The 27,292-nt window shown below is 42.6% G+C and overlaps 1 protein-coding gene across 6 annotated transcripts in view; it reads right to left on the reverse strand.

Moving 5' to 3' along the window:
• Nucleotides 1-1,470: 1,470 nt before the first annotated feature.
• The window catches only part of LOC133613921 (uncharacterized), a 168,560-nt gene continuing 142,738 nt past the window's right edge, over nucleotides 1,471-27,292 (reverse strand). For 4 of the 6 annotated variants that reach the window (XM_072914398.1, XM_072914397.1, XM_072914395.1 and 1 more), the window contains 2 exons: nucleotides 17,202-17,426; nucleotides 1,471-3,734 (listed from right to left, as the gene is read on the reverse strand). In XM_072914398.1, the coding sequence (XP_072770499.1) occupies nucleotides 1,912-3,734; nucleotides 17,202-17,426 (2,048 nt within the window). In that variant the 3' untranslated portion in view covers nucleotides 1,471-1,911. The remainder of the gene's footprint in view (nucleotides 3,735-17,201; nucleotides 17,427-27,292) is intronic. The other 2 variants (XM_072914400.1, XM_072914399.1) reach the window with 2 other exon arrangements.

The following is a 27,292-nucleotide window of genomic DNA, read 5'->3' on the forward strand; positions in this document are numbered from 1 at the left end:
CGCTAGCACGGCAAGCAATGGCGGCAGTTTGTTCCCGCAGACGAGCGAGCTAAACCCCCTGGATGTCTTGGCTCACACCGTCCCTTATGCCACCGAAGATGATCAAGAGAAGAATATCGACCCTAGCTTCCCTGGCCTGCTGACATCAACTCCAAAACTGGACAGATCAGCTTTCAGGAAAAGAGAGTGGATGAGGGTATGTCTACAGAATATATTAATTGATGAAAACTTTATTCATTACTCGCGGTTTTACGTAAATTATTATACATAAACTGTGTTTACCAATAATTTAGCTTAAAAACATTTATTTTTTTCAATCATTCGAGTACATTCGGGCAGTCTTGTGTAATGCAGTATTTTGTGTCTATTTAGGTATGGTTAACCTGAGTGCTGAAATCGTGGAAAAATATATGTTCTTAGCGCACCTGAAATGGGCTGTCTGCACTCTCAAAGTGCATGTTGTTGCCAAATGTATTTCATATGCTGTAAACCTAGTTCATAGTTGTTAGTTTCCTTTAATGCCAAACAAACACATACCAATCGTTGGTTAGAAGGCGATCGCCAAATTCGTCCTCGCTTTCTCCCGTGTCGCTGGCTGTCGTGTCGTTTTCGTCGGTTTCGCTTGCATACGGTTCAAACCGATATGGCTCAATAGCTTCAGTTTCTTCTTCAATTTTGTTTTCGCTACCTGCCTCCACACTACAACCATCCGTTTCAATACATGCGTAATTTGTTGAATCGCTTAAGCCGCTGAAATCCGAGTCTGAATCCGAGCTAATGTCGCTATAGCTTGCTGTTCTATCCGCCATGTTTGTTTGTGTTGGCATCACTATGTGACGTCACAGGAAAATGGACGGGTGTATATAACGATGGTTAAAATCAGGCACTTTGAAGCTTTTTTTAGGGATATTGCGTGATGGGTAAAATTTTGAAAAATACTTCGAAAAATAAAATAAGCCACTGGGAACTGATTTTTAATGGTTTTAACCCTTCTGAAATTGTGATAATGTTCCCCTTTAAGTGTTTTTAAATCCCTGCAGCTTCCATGACTGTTACACACTTGTGTCTACTGGCCTGATACTTAAACCTGAACATCTTATCACACACAGTGCAACTAAACAGTTTCTCTCCAGTGTGTGTTCTCATGTGTGTGGTCATGTCACGCTTTCTGGAGAAACTCATCTTACAAACAGAGCAAGCAAAAGGTTTCTCTCCAGTGTGTGTTCTCATGTGTCTGGTCATGATTTGCTTTCTGGAGAAACTCTTCTTACAAACATAGCAAGTAAAAGGTTTCTCACTTATGTATGTTCTCATGTGTAATAAAAGTTCCTTTTTAGTGTAGAATCTTTTAGCACAAGCTGAGTGTCAGGTTCAAACACTGATGACATATATTCATCAGACAAGAAGCAAGGAATCATGCAGAGACAGAGTTCAATTTAGCTCATGAGGAGAACACATGGAGCTGCACACTTAGTCACAGTCTCGCCCTACGCTCTAAGGTTCAGCTCCCGAGCCCCTCTATTTATTCAAGAGTTCCACAGTCAACATCACTGAGGCCGCGTCTAAAAGGAGTGGTCACATATATTATGCAAAGCAGGTCCAGGATGCACAATACGTGACAGAATGTGGTGGGGGCCTTGTGATTTCGCCTTGTCTCCGCTTCGTCTGCGTGTTGTCGTCTTATCTTCATTGAGGTCCTTAAAGTCTCCGCTTCGTCTGCGTGTTGTCGTCTTATCTTTGTTGAGGTCCTTGAAGTCCTTGGCTGTTAGCGGGCTAAAACAAAGAGGCCACCCCTCAGACAAGAAGTTTTTGTCCTTGCACGAATAGAAAAGTCTAACTTAAGCACAATAACTAATAACTAAAGCAACAGACTTTAAGTATACTAAAGTTAGTGTGATAATATATTCATAATTATCCTAACACTGAGCAAGCAAAAGGTTTCTCTACAGTGTGTGTTCTCATGTGTAATATCATGCCATTCTTAGTGTTGAATATTTTAGCACAAGCTGAGCAAGCAAAAGGTTTCTCTCCAGTGTGTGTTCTCATGTGTATGGTCATCATGTGCTTTCTGGAGAAACTCTTCTTACAAACAGAGCAAGTAAAGGGTTTCTCACCTGTGTGTGTTCTCATGTGTAATATCATTTCATTCTTAGTGTAGAATCTTTTAGAACAAGCTGAGCAAGCAAAAGGTTTCTCTCCAGTGTGTGTTCTCATGTGTCTGGTCATGTGTTGCTTTCTAGAGAAATTATTCTTACAAACAGAGCAAGTAAAGGGTTTCTCACCTGTGTGTGTTCTCATGTGCAATATCATTTCATTCTTAGTGTTGAATCTTTTAGCACAAGCTGAGCAAGCAAAATGTTTCTCTCCAGTGTGTGTTCTCATGTGTCTGGTCATGATTTGCTTTCTGGAGAAACTCTTCTTACAAACAGAACAAGTAAAAGGTTTCTCTCCAGTGTGTGTTCTCATGTGTAATATCATGTCAATCTTTTTGTTGAATCTTTTAGCACAAGCTGAGCAAGCAAAAGGTTTCTCTCCAGTATGTGTTCTCATGTGTGTGGTCATGATTTGCTTGCTGTAGAAACTCTTCTTACAAACGGAGCAAGTAAAAGGTTTCTCACCTGTGTGTGTTCTCATGTGTAATATCATGTCATTCTTTTTGTTGAATCTTTTAGCACAAGCTGAGCAAGCAAAAGGTTTCTCTCCAGTGTGTGTTCTCATGTGTATGGTCATGTCACCCTTTCTGGAGAAACTCTTCTTACAAACAGAGCAAGTAAAATGTTTCTCTCCAGTGTGTGTTCTCATGTGCAATATCATGTCACCCTTTCTGGTGAAACTCTTCTTACAAGCTGAGCAAGTAAAAGGTTTCTCTCCAGTGTGTGTTCTCATGTGTGTGGTCATGTGTTCCTTTCTGGAGAAACTCTTCTTACAAACAGAGCAAGTAAAAGGGTTCTCACCTGTGTGTGTTCTCATGTGTAATATCATGTCATTCTTTTTGTTGAATCTTTTAGCACAAGCTGAGCAAGCAAAAGGTTTCTCTCCAGTGTGTGTTCTTATGTGTCTGGTCATGTGTTCCTTTCTGGAGAAACTCTTCTTACAAACAGAGCAAGTAAAAGGTTTCTCACCTGTGTGTGTTCTCATGTGTGTGGTCATGTGTTCCTTTCTGGAGAAACTCTTCTTACAAACAGAGCATGTAAAAGGGTTCTCACCTGTGTGTGTTCTCATGTGTAATATCATGTCATTCTTTTTGTTGAATCTTTTAGCACAAGTTGAGCAAGCAAAAGGTTTCTCTCCAGTGTGTGTTCTCATATGTCTTGTAAAATCACTCTTCCATCTAAATGATTTCCCACATTCAGAGCAGTCAAAGTGTTTGTTGTTAGTGTGATGTCTCGTATCACCTTTAGAGTCATTTTTACTCTCCAAAGGTTTTTGGATGTGGTCACTGTGATCAGAAGAGTGTGACATCATGTGGTCCATGTCTGACAGTGGAGCAAAGATGCTGTCTGGTTCTGACTTGATATCTTCACAATGCTCTCCATCAGCTTCTGTGATGTGTTGACTTACAAGCTCCGCCCCTCTGTTCTCCTCACTTTGACTGTGATGAAGCTGTAAGGACTGAGCTTCATCTTCATCATGAAGCTGCTCCTCTTTAATGTGGGAGGGGGCCTGTAGCTCCTTCTGTCCCACACTGGTGTGCCACTCCTCTTCATGACTCCCCGCTGACACCCGCTGGACGTCTGCAGAACAAATGAGGTGTTACTGTATTGAAGTTTGCAGTATTCAAACTATTGACATGTGAGCTAGGCCAAATAGACAGTGATGGGCAAGCTACCTGGACAATGTAGTAAGCTAAGCTACAAGTTACTCTCAATTAAATGGAGCTAAGCTATCCTCAGAGAATTGGAGCACGCTACACTACAAGCTACACTGCAAAAGTAGCTTGCCACATCAAAGCTACATTTAACAGCATATACAGTATATATACATATATATATACATATATATATATATATATATATATATATATATATATATATATATATATATATATATATATATATATATATATATATATATATATATATATATATATATATATATGTATTGGCCCACATGTACAATATCAATGTTTATGTTGTCCATGGAAAGAAGTTAGTAAGAAGCAAAAGAAAAACAACCAACCATGGATGACAAAAGGACTGAAAAATGCTTGTCACAAAAAAGAACACATTATATGGAATATTAATAACACAGACATCTATAGAGGCAAAAAATAAGTATAAGAAATATAAAAACAAGCTAATTGGTATACTAGGAACATGTAAGAAGGAATACTACAGACAATTATTAAAGAAGAACAGAAACAACATGAGAGCAACATGGGGCATCCTAAATAGCATCATTAAAAATGCTGCTAAGAAAGATTACCCCCAGTACTTTCTACATGGAAATACAAAAAATGACAATATGAACCAAATAGTTGAACGTTTTAATGATTACTTTGTTAATATCGGAAAACATGTGGAACAAAGATTTCCAAATGCAGATGATGGATCAGTTGAGGACTTGAGTGAGCTCATAGACAGAAATCCCAATTCCATGTTTGTTAAGAACATGACAAAAGAAATAATCAAAATTGTAAAACATTGTAAATCCAAGACCTCAACCGACTGTCATGGAATAGATATGGTAACCATAAAAAAGGTTATAGAAGACATTTCAGAACCTCTGACATATATCAGCAACGTATCATTTCTAACCCGCAAATTCCCTGACAAAATGAAAATTGCAAAAGTCGTATCAATTTCTAAGAATGGAGACATACACCAGTTTACTAACTACACACCAGAATTCACAGCTAATATGTCAACATGGATAGCATTAATCCAAATAACAGAGGAAATGAGCAATGCAATAGATGGTAAAGAATGTACGGCTGCAGTATTCATGGACTTAACTAAAGCATTTGACACAATTAATCATGATATTTTAATAACAAAACTAGAACGATATGGCATCAGAGGTTTGGTCTTGAACTGGGTAAGAAGTTATTTAACCAACAGGAAACAATATGTGAAGATGGGTGAAAATATGTCAACACGGCTAGATATATCTTGTGGTGTACCCCAGGGATCAATACTGGGACCAAGATTGATTCATCTTTATATAAACCACATTTGTAAAGTTACAAAGGACTCAAAGTTAGTTTTATTTGCAGACGACACAACTGCTTTCTGTTCAGGAGAGAACACACAGAAGATAATACAAATAATAACAGAAGAAATGAACACATTAAAAAGATGCTTTGACTATCTTTGAATTTCAGTAAAAGTAAAATAATAATATTTGGTGACAGTAGAAGAGAGCATCAAACACAAATACAAATAGACAGAATAGATATTGAAAGGGTAAAATAAACCAGATTTTTGGGAGTATTAATAGATGATCAAATTAACTGGAAATCCCATATACAAAATATAAGACTTCTATGGAAATGCAAGAACCGAGACTCAGATTTCCCTCGCCCGGACGCGGGTCACCGGGGCCCCCCTCCGGAGCCAGGCCCGGAGTTGGGGCACGATGGCGAGCGCCTGGTGGCCGGGCCTGTCCCCATGGGGCCCGGCCGGGCACAGCCCGAAGAGGCAACGTGGGTCCCCCCTCCAATGGGCTCACCACCCATAGCAGGGGCCATAGAGGTCGGGTGCAATGTGAGCTGGGCGGTAGCCGAAGGCAGGGCACTTGGCGGTCCGATCCTCGGCTACAGAAGCTAGTTCTTGAGACGTGGAACGTCACCTCGCTGGGGGGGAAGGAGCCTGAGCTAGTGCGCGAGGTAGAGAAGTTCCGGTTGGATATAGTCGGACTCACCTCGACGCACAGCAAGGGCTCTGGAACCAGTTCTCTCGAGAGGGGCTGCACTCTCTTCCACTCTGGCGTTGCCAGCAGTGAGAGGCGACGGGCTGGGGTGGCAATTCTTGTTGTCCCCCGGCTCAGAGCCTGCATGTTGGAGTTCAACCCGGTGGACGAGAGGGTAGCTTCCCTCCGCCTTCGGGTGGGGGGACGGGTCCTGACTGTTGTTTGCGCTTACGCGCCAAACAGCAGCTCAGAGTACCCACCCTTTTTGGATTCACTCGAGGGAGTACTTGAGAGTGCTCCCCCGGGTGATTCCCTCGTTCTACTGGGGGACTTCAACGCTCATATTGGCAACGACAGTGAAACCTGGAGAGGCGTGATTGGGAAGAATGGCCGCCCGGATCTGAACCCAAGTGGTGTTTTGTTATTGGACTTTTGTGCCCGTCACGGATTGTCCATAACGAACACCATGTTCAAGCATAAGGGTGTCCATATGTGCACTTGGCACCAGGACACCCTAGGCCGCAGTTCTATGATCGACTTTGTAGTTGTGTCATCGGATTTGCGGCCTCATGTTTTGGACACTCGGGTGAAGAGAGGGGCGGAGCTTTCTACCGATCACCACCTGGTGGTGAGTTGGCTGCGATGGTGGGGGAGGATGCCGGACAGACCTGGCAGGCCCAAACGCATTGTGAGGGTTTGCTGGGAACGTCTGGCAGAGTCTCCTGTCAGAGAGAGTTTCAATTCCCACCTCCGGAAGAACTTTGAACATGTCACGAGGGAGGTGCTGGACATTGAGTCCGAGTGGACCATGTTCCGCACCTCTATTGTCGAGGCGGATGATTGGAGCTGTGGCCGCAAGGTAGTTGGTGCCTGTCGTGGCGGTAATCCTAGAACCCGTTGGTGGACACCGGCGGTGAGGGATGCCGTCAAGCTGAAGAAGGAGTCCTATCGGGTTCTTTTGGCTCATGGGACTCCTGAGGCAGCGGACAGGTACCGACAGGCCAAGCGGTGTGCGGCTTCAGCGGTCGCGGAGGCAAAAACTCGGACATGGGAGGAGTTCGGGGAAGCCATGGAAAACGACTTCCGGACGGCTTCGAAGCGATTCTGGACCACCATCCGCCGCCTCAGGAAGGGGAAGCAGTGCACTACCAACACCGTGTATGGTGCGGATGGTGTTCTGCTGACCTCGACTGCGGAAGTTGTGGATCGGTGGAGAGAATACTTCGAAGACCTCCTCAATCCCACCAACACGTCTTCCTATGAGGAAGCAGTGCCTGGGGAGTCTGTGGTGGGCTCTCCTATTTCTGGGGCTGAGGTTGCTGAGGTAGTTAAAAAGCTCCTCGGTGGCAAGGCCCCGAGGGTGGATGAGATCCGCCCGGAGTTCCTTAAGGCTCTGGATGCTGTAGGGCTGTCTTGGTTGACAAGACTCTGCAGCATCGCGTGGACATAGGGGGCAGTACCTCTGGATTGGCAGACCGGGGTGGTGGTTCCTCTCTTTAAAAAGGGGAACCGGAGGGTGTGTTCTAACTATCGTGGGATCACACTCCTCAGCCTTCCCGGTAAGGTCTATTCAGGTGTACTGGAGAGGAGGCTACGCCGGATAGTCGAACCTCGGATTCAGGAGGAACAGTGTGGTTTTCGTCCTGGTCGTGGAACTGTGGACCAGCTCTATACTCTCGGCAGGGTCCTTGAGGGTGCATGGGAGTTTGCCCAACCAGTCTACATGTGCTTTGTGGACTTGGAGAAGGCATTCGACCGTGTCCCTCGGGAAGTCCTGTGGGGAGTGCTCAGAGAGTATGGGGTTTCGGACTGGCTGATTGTGGCGGTCCGCTCCCTGTATGATCAGTGTCAGAGCTTGGTTCGCATTGCCGGCAGTAAGTCGGACACGTTTCCGGTGAGGGTTGGACTCCGCCAAGGCTGCCCTTTGTCACCGATTCTGTTCATAACTTTTATGGACAGAATTTCTAGGCGCAGTCAAGGCGTTGAGGGGATCTGGTTTGGTGGCTGCAGGATTAGGTCTCTGCTTTTTGCAGATGATTTGGTCCTGATGGCTTCATCTGGCCAGGATCTTCAGCTCTCACTGGATCGGTTCGCAGCTGAGTGTGAAGCGACTGGGATGAGAATCAGCACCTCCAAGTCCGAGTCCATGGTTCTCGCCCGGAAAAGGGTGGAGTGCCATCTCCGGGTTGGGGAGGAGATCTTGCCCCAAGTGGAGGAGTTCAAGTACCTCGGAGTCTTGTTCACGAGTGAGGGAAGAGTGGATCGTGAGATCGACAGGCGGATCGGTGCGGCGTCTTCAGTAATGCGGACGCTGTATCGATCCGTTGTGGTGAAGAAGGAGCTGAGCCGGAAAGCAAAGCTCTCAATTTACCGGTCGATCTACGTTCCCATCCTCACCTATGGTCATGAGCTTTGGGTTATGACCGAAAGGACAAGATCACGGGTACAAGCGGCCGAAATGAGTTTCCTCCGCCGGGTGGCGGGGCTCTCCCTTAGAGATAGGGTGAGAAGCTCTGTCATCCGGGGGGAGCTCAAAGTAAAGCCGCTGCTCCTCCACATCGAGAGGAGCCAGATGAGGTGGTTCGGGCATCTGGTCAGGATGCCACCCGAGCGCCTCCCTAAGGAGGTGTTTAGGGCATGTCCGACCGGTAGGAGGCCACGAGGAAGACCCAGGACACGTTGGGAAGACTATGTCTCCCGGCTGGCCTGGGAACGCCTCGGGATCCCCCGGGAGGAGCTGGACGAAGTGGCTGAGGAGAGGGAAGTCTGGGCTTCCCTGCTTAGGCTGCTGCCCCCGCGACCCGACCTCGGATAAGCGGAAGAAAATGGATGGATGGATGGATGGAAAATATAAAACATAAGGTGGCAAAAACATTTTAATAATGAATAAAGCAAAATATGTCCCGGGCCAAAAATTACTTCATATTCTCTACTGCTCACTAGTGTTACATATCTGACTTATTGTGTAGAAATATGGGAAATAACTACAAAAGTACACTTCATTCATTAACTGTTACAAAAAAGATCAGTTATAATAATACATCATGTTGGATATAGACAACATTCAAAAATTTTATTTATTGAATCACAAATACTGAAATTCCACCACATAGTGAATTTGCAAACAGCTAAAATGATACACAAAGCAAACTATAACCTGCTAGCCAAGAATGTACAACAATTCTCAACAAAAGAGGAGAAATATAATCTTAGAGAAAAATGTAATTTAAAACATTTGTATGCACGTACAACACTTAAGACCTTCAGTATATCAGTATGTGGAATTAAATGATGGAATGGATGAAGCAAAGCAATCAAACAATGTACTAATATGATCCACTTCAAGAAACTCTTCACACTTAAAGTGTTTACAAAGTACAAAGAAGAAGATAAACATTCTCAATTTATTTCATCCATCATTCATTTTCTACATCATCTTATTCATCTCACCATATGAAATATAACTTACTTCACTCATTATTATTTATTTATTTTTATTGTGATTACTTATGGAGTATATTGTGAATACATTGAGAACAGGAAGTGAACTAAAGTTTTATCAACTGTTATGTAAAAGAAAAGTGGTAGAATTAAATAAGCTCTGCTTCTTCCTACTCCTTTTCCAACATGTTGAAAAGACAAACTGGAAATAGTGATGTATCATGTTGTATACATGCATGTGTGATGTATCATGTTGTATGCATGCATGTGTGATGTATCATGTTGTATGCATGCATGTGTGATGTATCATGTTGTATGCATGCATGTGTGATGCATCATGTTGTATGCATGCATGTGTGATGTATCATGTTGTATGCATGCATGTGTGATGTATCATGTTGAATGCATGCATGTGTGATGTATCATGTTGTATGCATGCATGTGTGATGTATCATGTTGTATGCATGCATGTGTGATGTATCATGTTGTATGCATGCATGTGTGATGTATCATGTTGTATGCATGCATGTGTGATGTATCATGTTGTATGCATGCATGTGTGATGTATCATGTTGTATGCATGCATGTGTGATGTATCATGTTGTATGCTTGCATGTGTGATGTATCATGTTGTATGCATGCATGTGTGATGTATCATGTTGTATGCTTGCATGTTCCAAATAAACTCAAAGTCAACACAACTCAACTAACACTTGGTGGACATTCAAGCCACAAAATGCAAATGGAGTATTGTTGGTGTATTTTGGATGGTTATAGAGGACCTCCCATTGGCTCCATTGCAAGTGGACTTTTATTTACATTTATGAGTTAGAATTAGGGCTGGGTGATATATGGAATATACTGGATATATCGTGGGTTTGTCTCTGTGCGATACAGAAAATGACTATATGGTGATATTGGAGTATACGTTCTCACACAGTTGCTTTTAGCTGCAGGCATTACACTACAGGCTCTTCTCACTCTTTCTTGTCTCTCCTTCTCACAGAGACATAAAACAAGCGCACCTTCTTACATACGTCACATACTGTCACGTGTGCAACGTCATATGCTCTCACGGAGCAGACAGGTAGCGGCATGGTAACGTTAGCTGTGGTGCTAGTGGTAATACGAGAGAAAGAAGGTGCCAATCTGGTAACAAATGAAGGAAGAATTAATTCCCAAGACAAACAGCAGGGGGTCCATCGTCTGGTGGTGGTTTGGCTTCAAGCGGGTAGATGGTGAACAAGTATGCGGCAAAAGCGTTGCTACAAAAAGTAGCAGAACTGATAATGTAGCATCATTTGAAAAGTCACCCGCTAGAGAATGAGGAGTGCTTGAAACTCCGCATGTCAACAACTATGTTCAGTGCCACACCCACAAAATGCCCAAGCAACCATTTCCAGATCAACACCGTATGAAACAAATAGTTTTTTTTAATTAATTGTATTTATTTATTTTAATTTATTTCATATATATATATGTGTATATGTATGTGTATGTGTATGTGTATATATGTATATGTATATACCGTATTTTCCGCACTATTAGCCGCACCTAAAAACCACAAATTTACTCAAAAGCTGACAGTGCGGCTTATAACCCGGTGCGCTTTATATATGGATTAATATTAAGATTCATTTTCATAAAGTTTCGGTCTCGCAACTACGGTAAACAGCCGCCATCTTTTTTCCCCGTAGAAGAGGAAGTGCTTCTTCTTCTAAGCAAGCAACCGCCAAGGTAAGCACCCGCCCCCATAGAAGAGGAAGCGCTTCTTCTTCTACTGTAAGCAACCACCCGCCCCTGTAAAAGAAGAAGAAGCGCGCGGATATTACGTTTCATTTCCTTCGTGTGTTTACATCTGTAAAGACCACAAAATGGCTCCTACTAAGCGACAGGTTTCCGGTTCATGAAAAGACGCAATCTCTCCATCCGCACACGGACTACTATTTCACAGCAACTGCCTAAAGACTTTCAAGAAAAGCTGGCTACTTTCCGTGCATATTGTAAAAACAAGATAGCTGAAAAAAAGATCCGGCCAGAGAACATTATCAACATGGACGAGGTTCCACTGACTTTTGATATTCCTGTGAACCGCACTGTGGATACAACGGGAGCACGTACGGTGAATATTCGCACCACAGGGAATGAGAAGTCATCCTTCACTGTGGTTCTAGCTTGCCATGCTAATGGCCAGAAACTTCCACCCATGGTGATATTCAAAAGGAAGACCTTGCCAAAAGAGACCTTTCCAGCCGGCGTCATCATAAAAGCTAACTCGAAGGGATGGATGGATGAAGAAAAGATGAGCGAGTGGTTAAGGTAAGTTTACGCGAAGAGGCCAGGTGGCTTTTTTCACGCAGCTCCGTCCATGTTGATATACGACTCCATGCGCGCCCACATCACGCTGGTTTTTAATATATTATTAAAGTTTGACTGACCTATCTGACTGTTTTTTTGACATTCCTTTAGCGCAGTTAGATGCGGCTTATAACACGGGGCGGCTTATAGGTGGACAAAGTTTTGAAATATGCCGTTCATTGAAGGCGCGGCTTATAACCCAGGGCGGCTTATGGTGCGGAAAATACGGTATATATATGTATGTATGTATGTATGTATGTGTGTATAAATATATATATGTATATATGTATATATATATATATATTTATATATATATTTTTTCTTATCTATTTAATATATTTAACTTATTCTGTTAAATTATATATGGGTACGCGTGTATGTGGGTGTGTGTACGTTTGTATATATGTATGGTGAAATCTGTGTGTATGTATGTAGGTACATATGTATGTGTCGCTGCCCCGGTGTGCATTGCTGATCGCGGCGCCGGGTCTGCTGAGGTGCCGTGGCATGCCGGCTGTGGGCGCAGGGCTGGGCCCTTATGGCTTTTTGCCGGATGGGATGCCTGGTGGGTGGTGGGCGGACGTGCGGGAAGGGCTGCGGGGTTTGGTGGCGTTGGGCACTGTTGGTGACCAGGCCTCTTGTTTATTTTTATTTATTTTATTTTATTTAAAGGGTTTATTTTTATTTTATTTTATTTTTTACTTTTCTTTCTATTTTTATTTTTTTATTTTTTATTTTTTTATTTTTTTATTTTTTTGTGTTGTGTATGTATGTGTTTGTGTATATGTGGGCTTATGTATATGTGTGTGGGTGTATTAATGTGTATATATGTGTGGATGTGTATATGTATATGCATGCGTGTGTATATGTGTGTATGTGTATGTATATGTATATGCATGTATGTATGTATATGTGTGTGTGTGTATATATGTGTGTATGTATGTGTATATGAATGTGTAGGTGTGTGCATGGGTGTGGATGTCCGGTGGCTCAATTGGCATGGCTGTGGATGAGTTGGGGTAGGTGGGTTGGTGGCCTCGGTCATAGCCGGGGGTGTGCGTTGTTGTGGTTTACGGGGTCGGTCGCTTTTTTGTTTTGGTTTCGGCGGCCGTGGGTGTTTGCACTGCGGACGGGTGGTGGTGGTGATGGTTGCTGCGGTGATACCAGCGGTTGGCATCGCTGTGTTGGGTTGGAGTGGTTGGGGGACTGTGGCTGGTGTCTGTGCGCTTGTGGGGTTGGCTGGCGTTGGCTTGCCGGCTGGTTTGGGGGCTGGCATGCGGACGGGATGCATTGGCTTCTTCCCCCGTTGGGGGGCTCCTTCCCCTGGCCGGGACTCGTATAGGCACGTTGCTGTGTGGATGGCCGGGATGCGGTGTTTGCATTGGGCGTGGGGGATGTGCGGTTTTTCTGCGTTTGGTTGCCGGTATGGGCTCTGCAGGGTTGGGTTGGGGCGGGCGGGGGCTGGCTTTGTTTGGCGGGGGGAGGGCTCGCGTGGCGTCACGTTAAAGTGGTCTGGTGTGGGTCACGGGCTGTGGCGGGGGGTGGCGGCCTCCTGGCCGTAGTTCCTGGTTGTCGGCCGCGTGGACTGGGGGGATGTCCGGGCCCTCTACTCCTCCTACTTATAGCGCACACAGTCACACATATATAGGACTTTGGGGATTGTCCTGCGGGGAGGCATGGCGGGGGGTTGAGGATGCCTCCAATGGGGCTCCAGTCCTCCTGTCTTGTCCCCTGCTCGTCCATCCCTCAATCTTAGCTGCATATTAGACACTTAGGATTTGGGGCGCTTGGCTTGGTTGGGACCCACCATGACCTTGATGTCCCCCAATTTTAATCGCATTATTAGTTCCCACAAGCATACATATCTCACTCACGCTACAGTACACACATCAATAGGGACTGGAGGTCGGCTGTAACGGCTGACCTCCTAATTTTAACTACACAGTAGACACTCTGGGGGCCTTGTACACATGCATGGGGGGATTGGGGTTCGGCGCACCCCTCATTGCCTCATCGGCCGGCGGGGTCTGCGGTCTGGTGGCCTGCCAGGCTTTTATTCATTTATTATTGTTATATATATTTTTATTTTTTTATTTTTATTATTTTTATTTACTTATTTTTATTTTATTTTATTTTATTTTTAAAATTTTATTTTATTTTTTAAATCTTATTATTTATTTGTGTGTGGCGTCGCGCGGGTCTCACTTCCTGTTGGGTGGGGTCCGTGCCCGTGTGGCCCGACCTTGCGCTGTGGGGTCTCTGTTGGTGACTTGATGTGGTGGCGGCGCAGCCCCCGTGTCTGATCTGGATGCTGTGTCTCGGTTGTTTGGGCGGTGGTGTGTTTGTGCGGGTTTGGGTTGGGGTGGGGGGCCTTTTGGTTGGGGGGGTTGTTGGTGTCTCTTGTTTGCGTGTTGGCGTTCGGGCTGACTGGCGGGCTGGCGCCGGCTGGTCTCCGTGGTCCTGGTGGCGTGTGGTTGCTGGTCGCAGTTTTTTTTTTTGATCGCTTTGATTTGATTGGCTGGTGCTGGCTGTCTGGGGTTATTGCGGCTTCTGTTTCTGCTGCCGTTTGTTTGTGGTGTGGGCGCCCGTGGCTGCTGGGTCTGGTGCAGGGGTGTGGCTGATGTTGTGACTGGTGGCAGCGCGCGCGCGTGATGGCTGTCGGGGCTGACGAACTGTGTATATGTATGTATATGTGTGTGTATGTATGTATGTATATATATGTGTATGTGTACATATGTGTATGTATATGTATATATGTGAATGTGTGGGTATGTATACATGTATGTGTGTATGTGTATGTATATATGTATGTATGTATGTATATTTCTGGGGGTACGCTCTGGGCCTGCCTGTCAGACGGGGGTCGACGCCTCAGGCTACTGCATCCGAACTGCGTGTCTGGAGCTCCTGGGTCCCGCTGTCCATCCCTTCCGGGTGCCCGTCTTGGTTGGGGCCTGTTGGGCCTAGTCCCTGCGTCTATTGTGGTAGCTTGGTGCTGCAAGGTATTCCGAGGTGCTGCGAGTCGGCCAGTTGCTGGGGTAGTGACCTTGTTTGTCAGCATGTCTGTGATCTTCTTTTAATTCTTTTTTTTAATGAATGAATGAATTAATTTATTTATTTATTTTTTAATATATTTTATTAATATTATTTTTTAATTTTTCCCCTCCCTCAGGGGGGGGGCTCGGCGGGGCGGTTGCTGGTTGTTCCATCTCCATCGTTGGGGTCCCTGCGGGTGGGGTGGGTGGTTCCCGTGGCCCTGTGCCTGGGTGGTCCTGCGGCGGCCGATTTGGGTGGGGTGGCCGGGGGCTGGCCTCGCCGCGCTCTCCGGGGGTAGGGGGTGGGCTCGTGGGGGCCCGGTTGCCGGTGGGGCGGGGGCGGTCTTCCCGTCCGGTTGCGGGGAGTCTCTGGGTCCCTCGGGCGGGGCGTCTCGCCTTTCTGCCCGTGTGGGGTGTGGTCTCTCGCTGGCTTGGGGTCTGGCTGTCCCCTGCTTTTCTCGTGCCCTGTCCTCTGCCGGGTGCGTCTGTCTGCGGCCTGCTGCTGGCCCTTGTGGGCGGTACGGTGGGCTCTGGGGTTCCTGTCGCTGGCCGGCTTGGCTGCATGGGGGCGGTGGTCCCTGGTTCCCTGGGCACCACGCCTCCTGTTTGTGGGTTGGGCTCCCGGGGGTGATGGGGCCGTGCTCTGGCTCCCACGCACTCTGGGAGTCGAATGTATTGTACATGCAAATTCACATATGCTCACATACGTACATAGGTACCTACGCTCCCACATACATACACAAATACAGTACATATTTACCTACCTAATGTTCGTACATCCACACGCACATTCAATATACAAACATACACATACACATACTGTACATATAAACTCACTGTACAAACACATATACACATTCTGTACATATACATTCATTGTATAAACACATATACACATTCTGTACATATACAAGTACATATGCATACTTACACTCATGCACATAATCACGTTTCATCAAACATATATTAACGTTGTTGCCCTAGGGTAAACTGGGTGTAACACATGGCACACTGACAAAGCTTAACCTATTGTGACTATAACAATCTACAAGGTTAATGTAGGTTGCTTCTCTTTCTCCCCCTCCATTTTTCTGCATACTTTCGTATCTCAAGTTATCATTACGTATATGTATTGTTGCATTTGAACAACTATTGTTGATAATAAAGGTAAATTATTGGTATTGTTCATTATCAATAGCGCTATTTCTATTGGTATTTGTATTGATCCATTTGAAGTGTAATAATGCTCATTGTCATTTCTGTATTATTTTTTATTTTTTGCTAACTGCTTATTTGCTATTACTTTTACCATCATATTTGTACATGTCATATTTGCTGATGTTGCTCTATTGTTGTTGTTGTTGTGTTTGCTGTTGTTGTTTTTGTCTCTCTGTCTAATCCCCCTCTTGTCCCCACAATTTCCCCCTCTGTCTTCTTTTTTTTTCTCTTTCTATCCCCTCCTGCTCCGGCCCGGCTGCACTAAATGATAATATAAATACATTTAATAAAGTCAAATACAAATAAGGCAACAAGAGAAGTATCCTACACTTCTCTTTTGTAAAGTAAATCTGAACAGCCGACATGGGCATCTACATCAACTATATGATTTGCCTGAGAAGCTGGACAGGACACAAAAAAAAAAAAAAAAAAATAGTCAACAACAGAAGGAGATAACGTTCGCAGGAACCTACCACATAGTGAAGGACATACACTATTTGATTTCCTATTATGCAGATCATTTGTATTTGACACTTATTGAAATATCTTGTGTCACATCATGCACAAAAGTACATTTTATTCGTTTTAAACTATTGTAGTGGCGTTTTGTACAAAAAGTGCACTTTAATTTAGTGTTGTTTTGATATGTCATCTTAGTGACATCAAGCACAAAAGTGCACTAAAAGCTTGTTTTAAAATGTCTCTGACAATCTTCCACTTTCTGTTTTGAAATGACATGAATGTTTGTGCCACTGCTTAATAACTGTTTAATAAATACACTTTTGCTAAATTGACCTAGTTGTGGTTTCCCTCTCTGCATGAAAGTTTAAAAGTAGCATATATTAATGCAGTATGAAGAAGAATGTTTTAAAGTAGACACACAGAATCATCATACTGCTGTGATTATATGCATCAAGTGTTCATTCAATGCTAAGGCAAAATATCCACATATATATGGTGTATCGTGACGTGGCCTAAACTTATCCACATATATATGGTGCATCGTGACATGGCCTAAAAATAGAGAAATTAATAAAAGTCCTTATCGCCCAGCCCTACTTAGAATGCGTTTTTTTTTTTTTAATATATCCACCATCATATATTTTATAATGATTGTGAACGATAGAAAAATTCCCCCCAAAAAGTGCAGTTCCCCTCTAAATTCCAATGATTAGATTTAAGACTTGAAGTGTATGAGCATGAAGTGATGAAGCCTACTTGGATGAGTCTTCTAAAACAAAGTGAACAGTCCAGTTGTGATGGATTGAATGCCCTGAGAATAAAATGATATGTGCTTACTTGGACTGTGATGAAGCTGTGAGGACTCAGGTGCTTTGTCTTCATGCTCTTCAGTCTTCACAGAGACAACAGTCAGTGGAAACTTGCTGACATCATCCTCCTCCTGCCCTACAACACACTCTTCCTCCTCTTCCTCTTTCATGTGTGGATCCTCCGCTTCCTCTTTAATGTGGGTGGGCTGTGGATCATCCTCTTCCTTTTTAATGTGAAGGGGCTGTTGAACGTCTGTTGGGTAAATAAGTCAATAAGATAAAGAGAGAATAGAAATAGTTTTGGACTGACACTGTTAACACAATGACATTATTTGTGTTCTTTTGTGTGTTGTGTTAAAAGAGTGTAACAAAACAACCAATAAAAACACGGAAATACTTCCTTTTGTCCCAGCCACTAAAATTCATTAAAATTGAGTACAAAAACAGACTTGGAAATTTGATGAGGAGCAAGTTTTTTTTATAAGTACAAGGCAGCATTGAATGAGGCATTCTTAACTTTACACTCACTGATATAAAGTGTGTAAATATTTTATTCTGTATACGGTCTATGACACCTAAACTTTATCTCTAAACTTAACCATAATTTGTGGTGTAGAATAACGTCTGGAACTCAAGATAGTTCCACATGTCTGGGAACGCCACCGACGGATAATCCTTGATATTACTCAACAAATCTTTAGGGATCTATTCCGTTTCATAATTAGATTTTTTTCTCGTATCTGCTTTTCGCAGGAAGAACTCGGCCAGGGGTGTTTAAACTAATTTTAGATGGGGGGCCACATGGAGAAAGATCTACTCCAAGTTGGCCGGACTGGTAAAATCACGGCAAGATAACGTAAAAATAAAGACAATTGCAGATTGTTTTCTTTGTTTAAAAATAGAACAAACCCATTCTGAAAATGTACATATCATGTTGTTGTTTTTTTACATACAATAGTATTCTATCTTTAGTTGTCCTTTTTTACACTTTCAGAATCAATTATGTGATAATGTTCATCAGTCAACTCATTGGTGTTCATTTTCAATCCATCAAGATAAATAAATAATATCAAAATCAAATTACAGGATGTTATTGATGTAGTTTGCTCATTTCCCCGACTGGTGCGCTAACATCATGTGTTTTAGTTGTGTTTTACATATGTAGCATCATCTACAAAGATACAAATAATTGCTATTGAGACATATAGAGGGCACATTTAGAACAGCAGTTTCTTTCATTCAAAAATGTTGACTCATTTTTGTTCTTAGCCAACTCATCCCATCTCATTCACTCATTCACACACTGATGGCGGGATCTGCCATGCAAGGCGCTTACCACGACCCATCAGGACCAAGGGTGAAGTGTCCTGCTCAAGGACACAACAGACGTGACTAGGTTGGTAGAAGGTGGGGATTGAACCAGGAACCCTCAGGCACAGCCACTCTACCAACCGCGCCACTAGCCTTCCACCATCGACCTGCCTACTAGCCTACCACCATCGACCTGCCTGCTAGCCTTCCACCATCAACCTGCCTGCTAGCCTTCCACCATCAACCTGCCTACCAGCCTTCCACCATCGGCCTGTCTGCTAGCCTTCCACCATCGACTTGCCTACTAGCCTTCCATCGGCCTGCTGTTTGCCTCCAGCCATTGGCTTCGTCTACGGGCTTCCACCCATCGGCCTTGGTTGCTAGTCTTTAGCCCTGTCTGCTAACATCTTCAAAAGTGGTAAAACAAGTGGAACTTCTCCTCTCACTATGTCACAAATTATTATATTGTGTTTTATACTTTTGTGTGGTTTTACTGGTGTCCCAAATGGGTCTGGTCACCCCCACTCATGAGCTATGCTACTTCAAGATGCACAGTTCGACATATTTGATAATTTGACAATTCATCATAGTGGCAGCTACAAAATAACCTCGGCCTTATCTCAGTTGAAGATTTCTGTGACTTTGGACAAAACAAAATGGCTGCATACTATGGTAGAGTCCATTCATTCTTATTGTTTCCTTGTTTTGAGAGATCACGTCAACATTACTGCATCCTCCCCTATTGTGAGCACTTACTTTCACAGATTAAAGACCGACTCAAAAGATGGTAACTTTAAGCGCAAATGTTTAGTCATATTATTGTTATTGCTCTCAGGAAATGTTGAGACTAATCCAGGCCCTGATACACCTACACAATGTTTTACACCTGCGGATTCTAAAACTAGATCTGGTCTTGGGATTATTCATATCAACGTTCGGAGTTTAATCCCTAAACTGGATATGATAAAGATCTGGATAAACTCAACAAATGCTGATATTGTAGTCTTATCTGAAACTTGGCTTAAACAATCTGTGCTTGATAAATATATTTACATTCAGGGCTATAATGTCTATCGTACTGACCGACAAAGAAAAGGTGGTGGAGTGGCCATATATATTAAGCAGGGGTTTGATGTTAAATTAGTGCTCTCTGAATCAGTAAGTAAAGAACTTGAACTGTTAGCACTTGAAATTAAATTAGCTAAAAATCACCACATTAGTGGGGTGTTATAGGCCTCCATCTGCCCCTAGTACAGGGGTCGGCAACCCGCGACTCCGGAGCCGCATGCGGCTCTTTGATCACTCTGATGCGGCTCAGCTGCATACTTACCACCCTTCACAATTTTTCTGGGAGACTTACGGATTTCAGTGCCTCTCCCAGAAATCTCCCGGGACACATATTCTCAGATTTTCACCCTAACAATTATAATAAGGGCGTGCCGTGATGGTACAGCATTTAACGCCCTCTACAACCTGTACTAACAGCGTGCCAGCCCAGCCACATGTTGTATGCAACTGCTGCTTGCTTACATAAGTGACTGCAAGGCATACTTGGTCAACAGCCACACAGGTTACACTGACGGTGGCCGTATAAAACATCTTTAACACAACAGAACAAATACCCAGAATCCCATGCAGCCCTAACTCTTCCGGGCTACATTATACACCCCCGCTACCACCAAACCCCGCCCACCCCAACCTTGCTTCCCCCCAACTATCACCCCTCACACCCCTCCGTGCGTCGGTTGAGGTGGGCGGGGTTTGGTGGTATGGGGGTGTATAATGTAGCCCGGAAGAGTTAGGACTGCAAAGGATTCTGGGTATTTGTTCTGTTGTGTTTATGTTGTGTTAAGGTGCGGATGTTCTCCCGAAATGTGTTTGTCATTCCTGTTTGGTGTGGGTTCACAGAGTGGCGCATTATTAGTAAGAGTGTTAAAGTTGTTTTATACGGCCACCGTCAGTGTGACCTGTGTGGCTGTTAACCAAGTATGCCTTGCTGTCACTTGTGTGAGTTAGCAGAAGCCTCATACATCCTGTGGCAGGGCCGGCACAATGTTTGTACAGGTTGTAGAGGGCGTTAAATGCCGTGCCATCACGGCACGCTCGAGAGAATAGTTGCCCTGAAATTATTCGTAGTCTCCCGGAAAAATCGGGAGGGTTGGCAAGTATGACGCTGTCAAGCGCCAGTCATATAAAACTCTCGGGCCGCAGTAATATTCAATTTTCATATTAAGGTGCGGGCCGCGTGTCTGAGACCCCTGGTTTATACATAGCACAAAGCAAAAAAAAAACTTTGTATGTAGTGTTATTTCATTTTAAATTTCAACAGTTTTGTGGCTCCCATTGTCTTCTTTAATTTCTGAAACTAGTCAAAATGGCTCTTTGAGTGGTAAAGGTTGCCGACCCCTGCCCTAGTAATTCCCTATCTACTCTTGTGAAGCTTCTGTCTCAACTGAAATACAATGAAATAGTGATTTGAACTGGGATTGGCTCACATCTGTGTCTGACTCTTTGAAAGCACAGTGTGAATCTCTAAATTTAACACAATTAATTTCCTCAGCTACAAGACCTAATCCTAAATGCCCTCAAAAAGCTACACTCATTGACTTAATTCTAACAAATATGCCCTTCAAATGTGTTGCATCTGGTGTTTTCCCTAATGATGTGAGTGATCATTGTGTGATTGCAGTAATGCGAGACACAAGGATTCCTAAAAGCAAGCCTCGTCTTCTTGAAAAGCGTAATATGGAATTATTTGAGACGCAAGCTTTTTTACATTTCATCTTTTTAATTGGGATAGAATTGCTCTTTTTGATAATGTTAAACTGGCTTGGAAATATTTTCACGAAAACTTCTTGAGTATAGTGAACAAACATGCCCCTTTTAAAAAATGTAGGGTTAAATGACGTGACAATCAGAGGTTTACATCGGACCTGTCAGATGTATTGCATGAGCGTAATGCTGCTTGGGCCAGGGCACGCAAGTCAGGGTTAGAAGCAGATTGGTTGAATTTTAGACAATTAAGAAAATAATTTACCTCTCTCCTTCGGAAAGTCAAATCAGAATTGTATTTCTCCACAACAACTGAAAACCTCAAACACCAAAAGAAGTTTTGGAAAATCATCAAATCTTTGTCCACCTGCTGTAATTCAGTCAATCTCCCACCTAGTATACTTGTTGATGGTGTCAGAGTAAGTGACAGAAGAGAAATGGGTAGTCATTATAATAATAATTTTATTTCCTCTGGTTTTCTCTATAATTCTGAAAACTTTACTGAAGTTCCGCTAACTAAAAGAACCGTTGAAAATACCCAAGTTTTTGACTTTACGCTTTTTACCACAACAGAGGTAATGAGGGTTCTAAAACAACTTAAACCTAGAAAGCCAGCTGGCTCAGATAAATTGGAGCAGCTCTTCCTAAAGTTGGCAGCTGAAATTACAGCTGGACCACAGACTCACATTTTTAACCTTACTCTAATTTCAAATGAAATCCCCTTGGATTGGAAATCTTCCCTTGTAATCCCCTTATTAAAAGGAGGTGACCCTAGTCAGTGTTTCCCACAGGACAGGCATCTATTTGTGGTGGTGTGGTCGGGGGGCGGGGGGGAGGGGGGGGGGGGGTCGGCAGCGGCAATGACCAAGAAGAACGCGGAGTTGGAACATAATTACAACATTCTATGTACATATTTATATACAGATTTGAACAATTAGTGATTCACTGAAATATATTTATTAATTGTGGTTCTTACAAAAAAGATATCTTATAAAATATAAAAGCTAAAATGTCTCTTAAAGCTCTGCCCCTTTAATTAGTGAATACTAAATAATTTAACTTTAGCCTACTACTACAACCATATTATTTACCAGCAACATGAAGTGAAACGGAGGCAGAGGTGTCCTGCCACAGTCAGTCAACAACCTCCTCCTGTAGGCCTACCTCCTCTCCAAGTCGAGCCCTTTTCGGCCGTTGAAAATATTTTTCTATACTCATCTGTGTGAAGGAGTGAACATCCAACATTAGAATTTATTACTAGCGAGCAGAACTGCTCTTTGTACAGTGCCGTCTAACCTTAAGCGGCAGCAGCTCAACACATGCAGGGTTCAACGTTAAGGTTTTTTCTCCTTGCCCGACTTCTCAAATCTACTTGCCCCAATATTTTTACTTGTCCTGCCTAGGTTTTTTTCTGGCTGTGTAGTGCTCATGGCTTATATCTTACTAAAATTCTTCCCGTTGACTATTTACAACACTACACAGTAATTATTATTATTATTATTATTATCTATAATTACATTTAAATGGCATTGCATACATGTAAAATTAAATGCTATTTCACATTATTTGACCAGTAGCAGATACACTCATCTGAACAGGTCAGCCACCTGTTTAAAGCCCGATCACAGTTGAAATCTTGAAATGAAGGGCCTTTAATGGCCAAAACATTAACCTGGACAACATTTTAACTGCTGGTCGGCTCAGATTTTATTCTTTTCATTGCATTCACATGCTGCAGTGGACAGTGGACAATTTAGCTTCAGTCCATGTGTGTTTATTGACAACATGGTTATAACCTGGACACGTTAGCTCGTCGGTATTGTAACACGTGACTGTTACTACGTGCGTCTGCCCCGGGCCACAAGTCAAACAGCGGCGATGTTAATGAAGCAGCGTCAGGCTGCTCACCGTCAGTGAAACGCTCGGTGAAATCACGGATTAACGTTAAATATATGACGAGCCGCAAGCGATGCAGCTATAACCTATCTACTAGTGATGGGTTGATGAGGCGTCATGAAGCGTTTCGAGACATTGCAAAACTGTATTGATACTGTGTCGATACTGTGTCACTAAATACTGACATCTGCTGGACATTAAAAATCCCTACAGGCAACCTATGGACCGACTCAACTGACACTGATTTTATGACCTAGTACAGTGGTTCTCAAATGGGGGTACGCGAACCCCTGGGGGTACTTGAAGGTATGCCAAGGGGTACGTGAGATTTTTTTTAAATATTCTAAAAATAGCAACTATTCAAAAATCCTTTATAAATATATTTATTGAATAATACTTCAACAAAATATGAATGTAAGTTCATAAACTCAGTGAAGCACAAGCTCAGGTTTGTCACTAAAATGTCTGTCAAAAAAAACTGTGAAAAGAAATGTAACAATGCAATATTCAGTGTTGACAGCTAGATTTTTTGTGGACAGGTCCCATAAATATTGATGTTAAAGATTTTTTTTTTAATGAAGAAATGTTTAGAATTAAGTTCATGAATCCAGATGGATCTCTAATACAATCCCCAAAGAGGGCACTTTAAGTTGATGATTACTTCTATGTGTAGAAATCTTTATTTATAATTGAATCACTTGTTTATTTTTCAACAAGTTTTTAGTTATTTTTATATCTTTTTTTCCAAATAGTTCAAGAAAGACCACTACAAATGAGCAACATTTTGCACTGTTATACAATTTAATAAATCAGAAACTGATGACATAGTGCTGTATTTTACTTCTTTATCTTTTTTTTTCAACCAAAAATGCTTTGCTCTGATTAGGGGGTACTTGAATTAAAAACATTTTCACAGGGGGTACATCACTGAAAAAAGGTTGAGAACCACTGACCTAGTATATACAATAATATAAACCAAGTCATTGTATTTCATTTAGGATTATTTCATAACTTCATTTAAATAAAAATATATTTTTTGTCTTTTTTAGATACAGTCAATAAATAATGTGAACATGTATCATAACATGGAAATCTAAGAGAACGTGTTGTGAATGAGGATGCTTGTGGACCTGGAAATTATTTATTTATTTTTACACATTTTTATTTAAAAAAAACAGTTTTTCCAACGTATTCAATTTTAGATGCTTTCTCTTCTTAGTTATTATTTCTCCGGCTGTAGAAAAGAGCCGCTCACAGGGCACAGAGGAGGCGTCAGTGCGACACAGTTCGCGTATTGGCCACGTGACCAAAACAGCTCATGATCGGTCACGTGACTTTCTAAAAGCGGTACGCGCACCGACACAGGGTTTCGCTCTATGATGCATCGGTGTTGCCGGACCCATCACTACTATCTACCTATAACACCTGTAAAAATGAAGCAATGCTACCACGCTAGCAAGCGTTAGCTAGCCGGCTATGAGCCACCAAGCTGCTAACTGTCGCCAAAAGGCACCATTTAAGTTTTTTTCCCCATGGCATCCTGGATCAAGGCTTTCAGCAGCTTTTGGACGTTTGAGGTAGAAACGTAGGAAGCGCCATCATTATGAAAAGTAGCCGGCGAGTATTTTGATTCCGTCCGTCCCTCTTCTTCTTCTTCTTCTGGCCCACCAGGTGAATTAAGCGCTATTGGCGTAGCATAGTAGGCTACCGCCACCTACTGCACCAGAGGTGTAACTACAAGCAACATTCACAGACAGTCCCATTGCTTTTATGAGCGGTCGAGCAAGTCAAAAGCCGAAAAATCCATTTGTGGCGGACGTAATTCTTTCGTGGCGGGCCGCCACAAATAAATGAATGTGTGGGAAACACTGCTAGTAATCTAAATAATTACAGACCAATCTCTAAACTCTCTGTTCTAGCAAAAGTGCTTGAATCCCTTATCAGTGAACAGATAAAAGACTTTTTGGACACCAACTTTATTCTGTCACCATTTCAGTCAGGTTTTGGCAGAAATCACAGTACTGTTACTGCTGCTATGAAGTTTATAAATGATGTAACTGAAGCTCTTGACAAGAAGCAGTGCTGTCTGTCCCTCTTTATTGACTTTTCAAAGGCATGTTATACTGTTGATCTCATTTTAATCAAACGTCTTTCAGCTATTGTTTTTTCTCAGCAAGCAGTTGGATGGTTTGCAAATGACCTCACAAGCAGAACTCAGGCTGTTCAGATAGAGGGTTCCTTCTCGGACGTACTGCAAGTGAAAAAGGGTGTCCCTCAAGGTTCTGTGTTGGGCCCATTATTAATTAATAATTAATCATCTTGGACAGAATATTCCGAACTCAACTTTCCATTCCTACGCTGATGATACTGTCATATACTGCACAGCACCCACTCCTGCTGAGGCCTTTAAATATCTACAACATGCATTTGACAGAGTACAAGAACAACTTTGCTACCTTTAACTGCTTTTAAATGCAGAGAAAACACGTTCTTTATCACATCAAAAACTGTAAGAGCAGCACTGTGTGAGAACATTTGAACAAGAAATGGGCAACAAATTGTGTTAGTATCTGCTTTTAAATATTTAGGATTTTTAATTGATGACCACTTGAGTTTTAAGGAGCACATTCAGTATGTTGTGAAAAAAACCTGAAAGTTTTACAGGGATTTTATTATAGAAACAAGTCTTGCTTTTCTTTTACTGTGAAACAGAAATTGGTGGAAACAACTTTTTTACCTGTTATTGACTATGGAGATGTGTTGTACATGAATGCTACTGCTGGTTGTCTCCACAAGCTGGATAGTGTGTACCACGGGGCACTGAGATTCATCACCAACTTACTCACCATTGTGTGTTATACTCAATGGTTAACTTACTCACCATTGTGTGTTATACTCAATGGTTAACTTACTCACCATTGTGTGTTGTACTCAAAGGTTAACTTACTCACCATTGTGTGTTATACTCAATGGTTAACTTACTCACCATTGTGTGTTATACTCAATGGTTAACTTACTCACCATTGTGTGTTATACTCAATGGTTAACTGGACATCTTTATGTGCTCGACGCCTCAATCATTGGTATGTGTTCATCTACAAAACCATTCTGGGTATCACCCCCTCTTATCTGTCTTGTCTTTTAACAAAGAAACAAGGAAGTCACAATCTTCTTTCAATGAATGTTCTGCAATTTGTCGTCCCCAAAGTAAGAACTGAACTGGGCAAGAAAGCATTTAGGTTTTCAGCAGTGAAGGCTTGGAATAACCTACAATCCAATATTCAACTTCAAACCCTTGTTACATTGAATGAGTTTAAAGCTTCTGTGAAAGGATTGCAGTCTACCTTGTCTGTATGCACATGTGTTATGTCAGCAAGTTTTAATGTTGTAAATGTCACGTTTTATGTGTTGTTTACTTTTTTTAATGTAACCTTGCTGCTGCCCTCTCGGCCAGGTCTCCCTTGGAAAAGAGATCTTTGATCTCAATGGGATTTTTACCTGTTTAAATAAATAAAAAAATAAAATAAAATAAAAACACCAGCTGTTTATTTGAAGTCTTAAAGAAGTCAACTATGTGTGCAGTGCAAGGTGAAATGCAGTTATGTCATCTTCTTGTCAATAACACACACATCACACTTTTGCGTGTTGTTGCTTCCTTATTTGTCATTATTCAAAGCTGATTTTAATGTGTAGCAGCGGCAGCTGAACTCAATGTGACAACGTGTCATAGTTACGTCAGTCAGCTGGAATTAAAAATACAAATAGTTGTGTCGTTAGTCCAAAATCTTCACGGTCCTCATGGACAACATAATTAGGAACCAGTACTAAAAAAATTATACTTGGTATACATCCCTAATCTTCACCACTAAACCTTTGAAATATGCTGACATATGTGCTGCTAAAGGTAAATAAACAGTAGCCATATTGAATGTTTGCCTTCATTTGACCACGTGAGGTAAGGAGGGCGGCCTCTAGGTCACATGGTTACACCCCAGCAATTACACTGTTGATGATTGATGAGCATTCATTTTTAAATGGACGTGTTAAAAAGCAAGTATATCTCCATCTTTAGTCATAAATGTGGCCCCCGGATGAACATGTGTCACAAACATTGTATTAGATGATATGTGGATGTTGTGC

The sequence above is a fragment of the Nerophis lumbriciformis genome, linkage group LG13, assembly GCF_033978685.3.
Source record: "Nerophis lumbriciformis linkage group LG13, RoL_Nlum_v2.1, whole genome shotgun sequence".
Taxonomy (NCBI): domain Eukaryota; kingdom Metazoa; phylum Chordata; class Actinopteri; order Syngnathiformes; family Syngnathidae; genus Nerophis; species Nerophis lumbriciformis.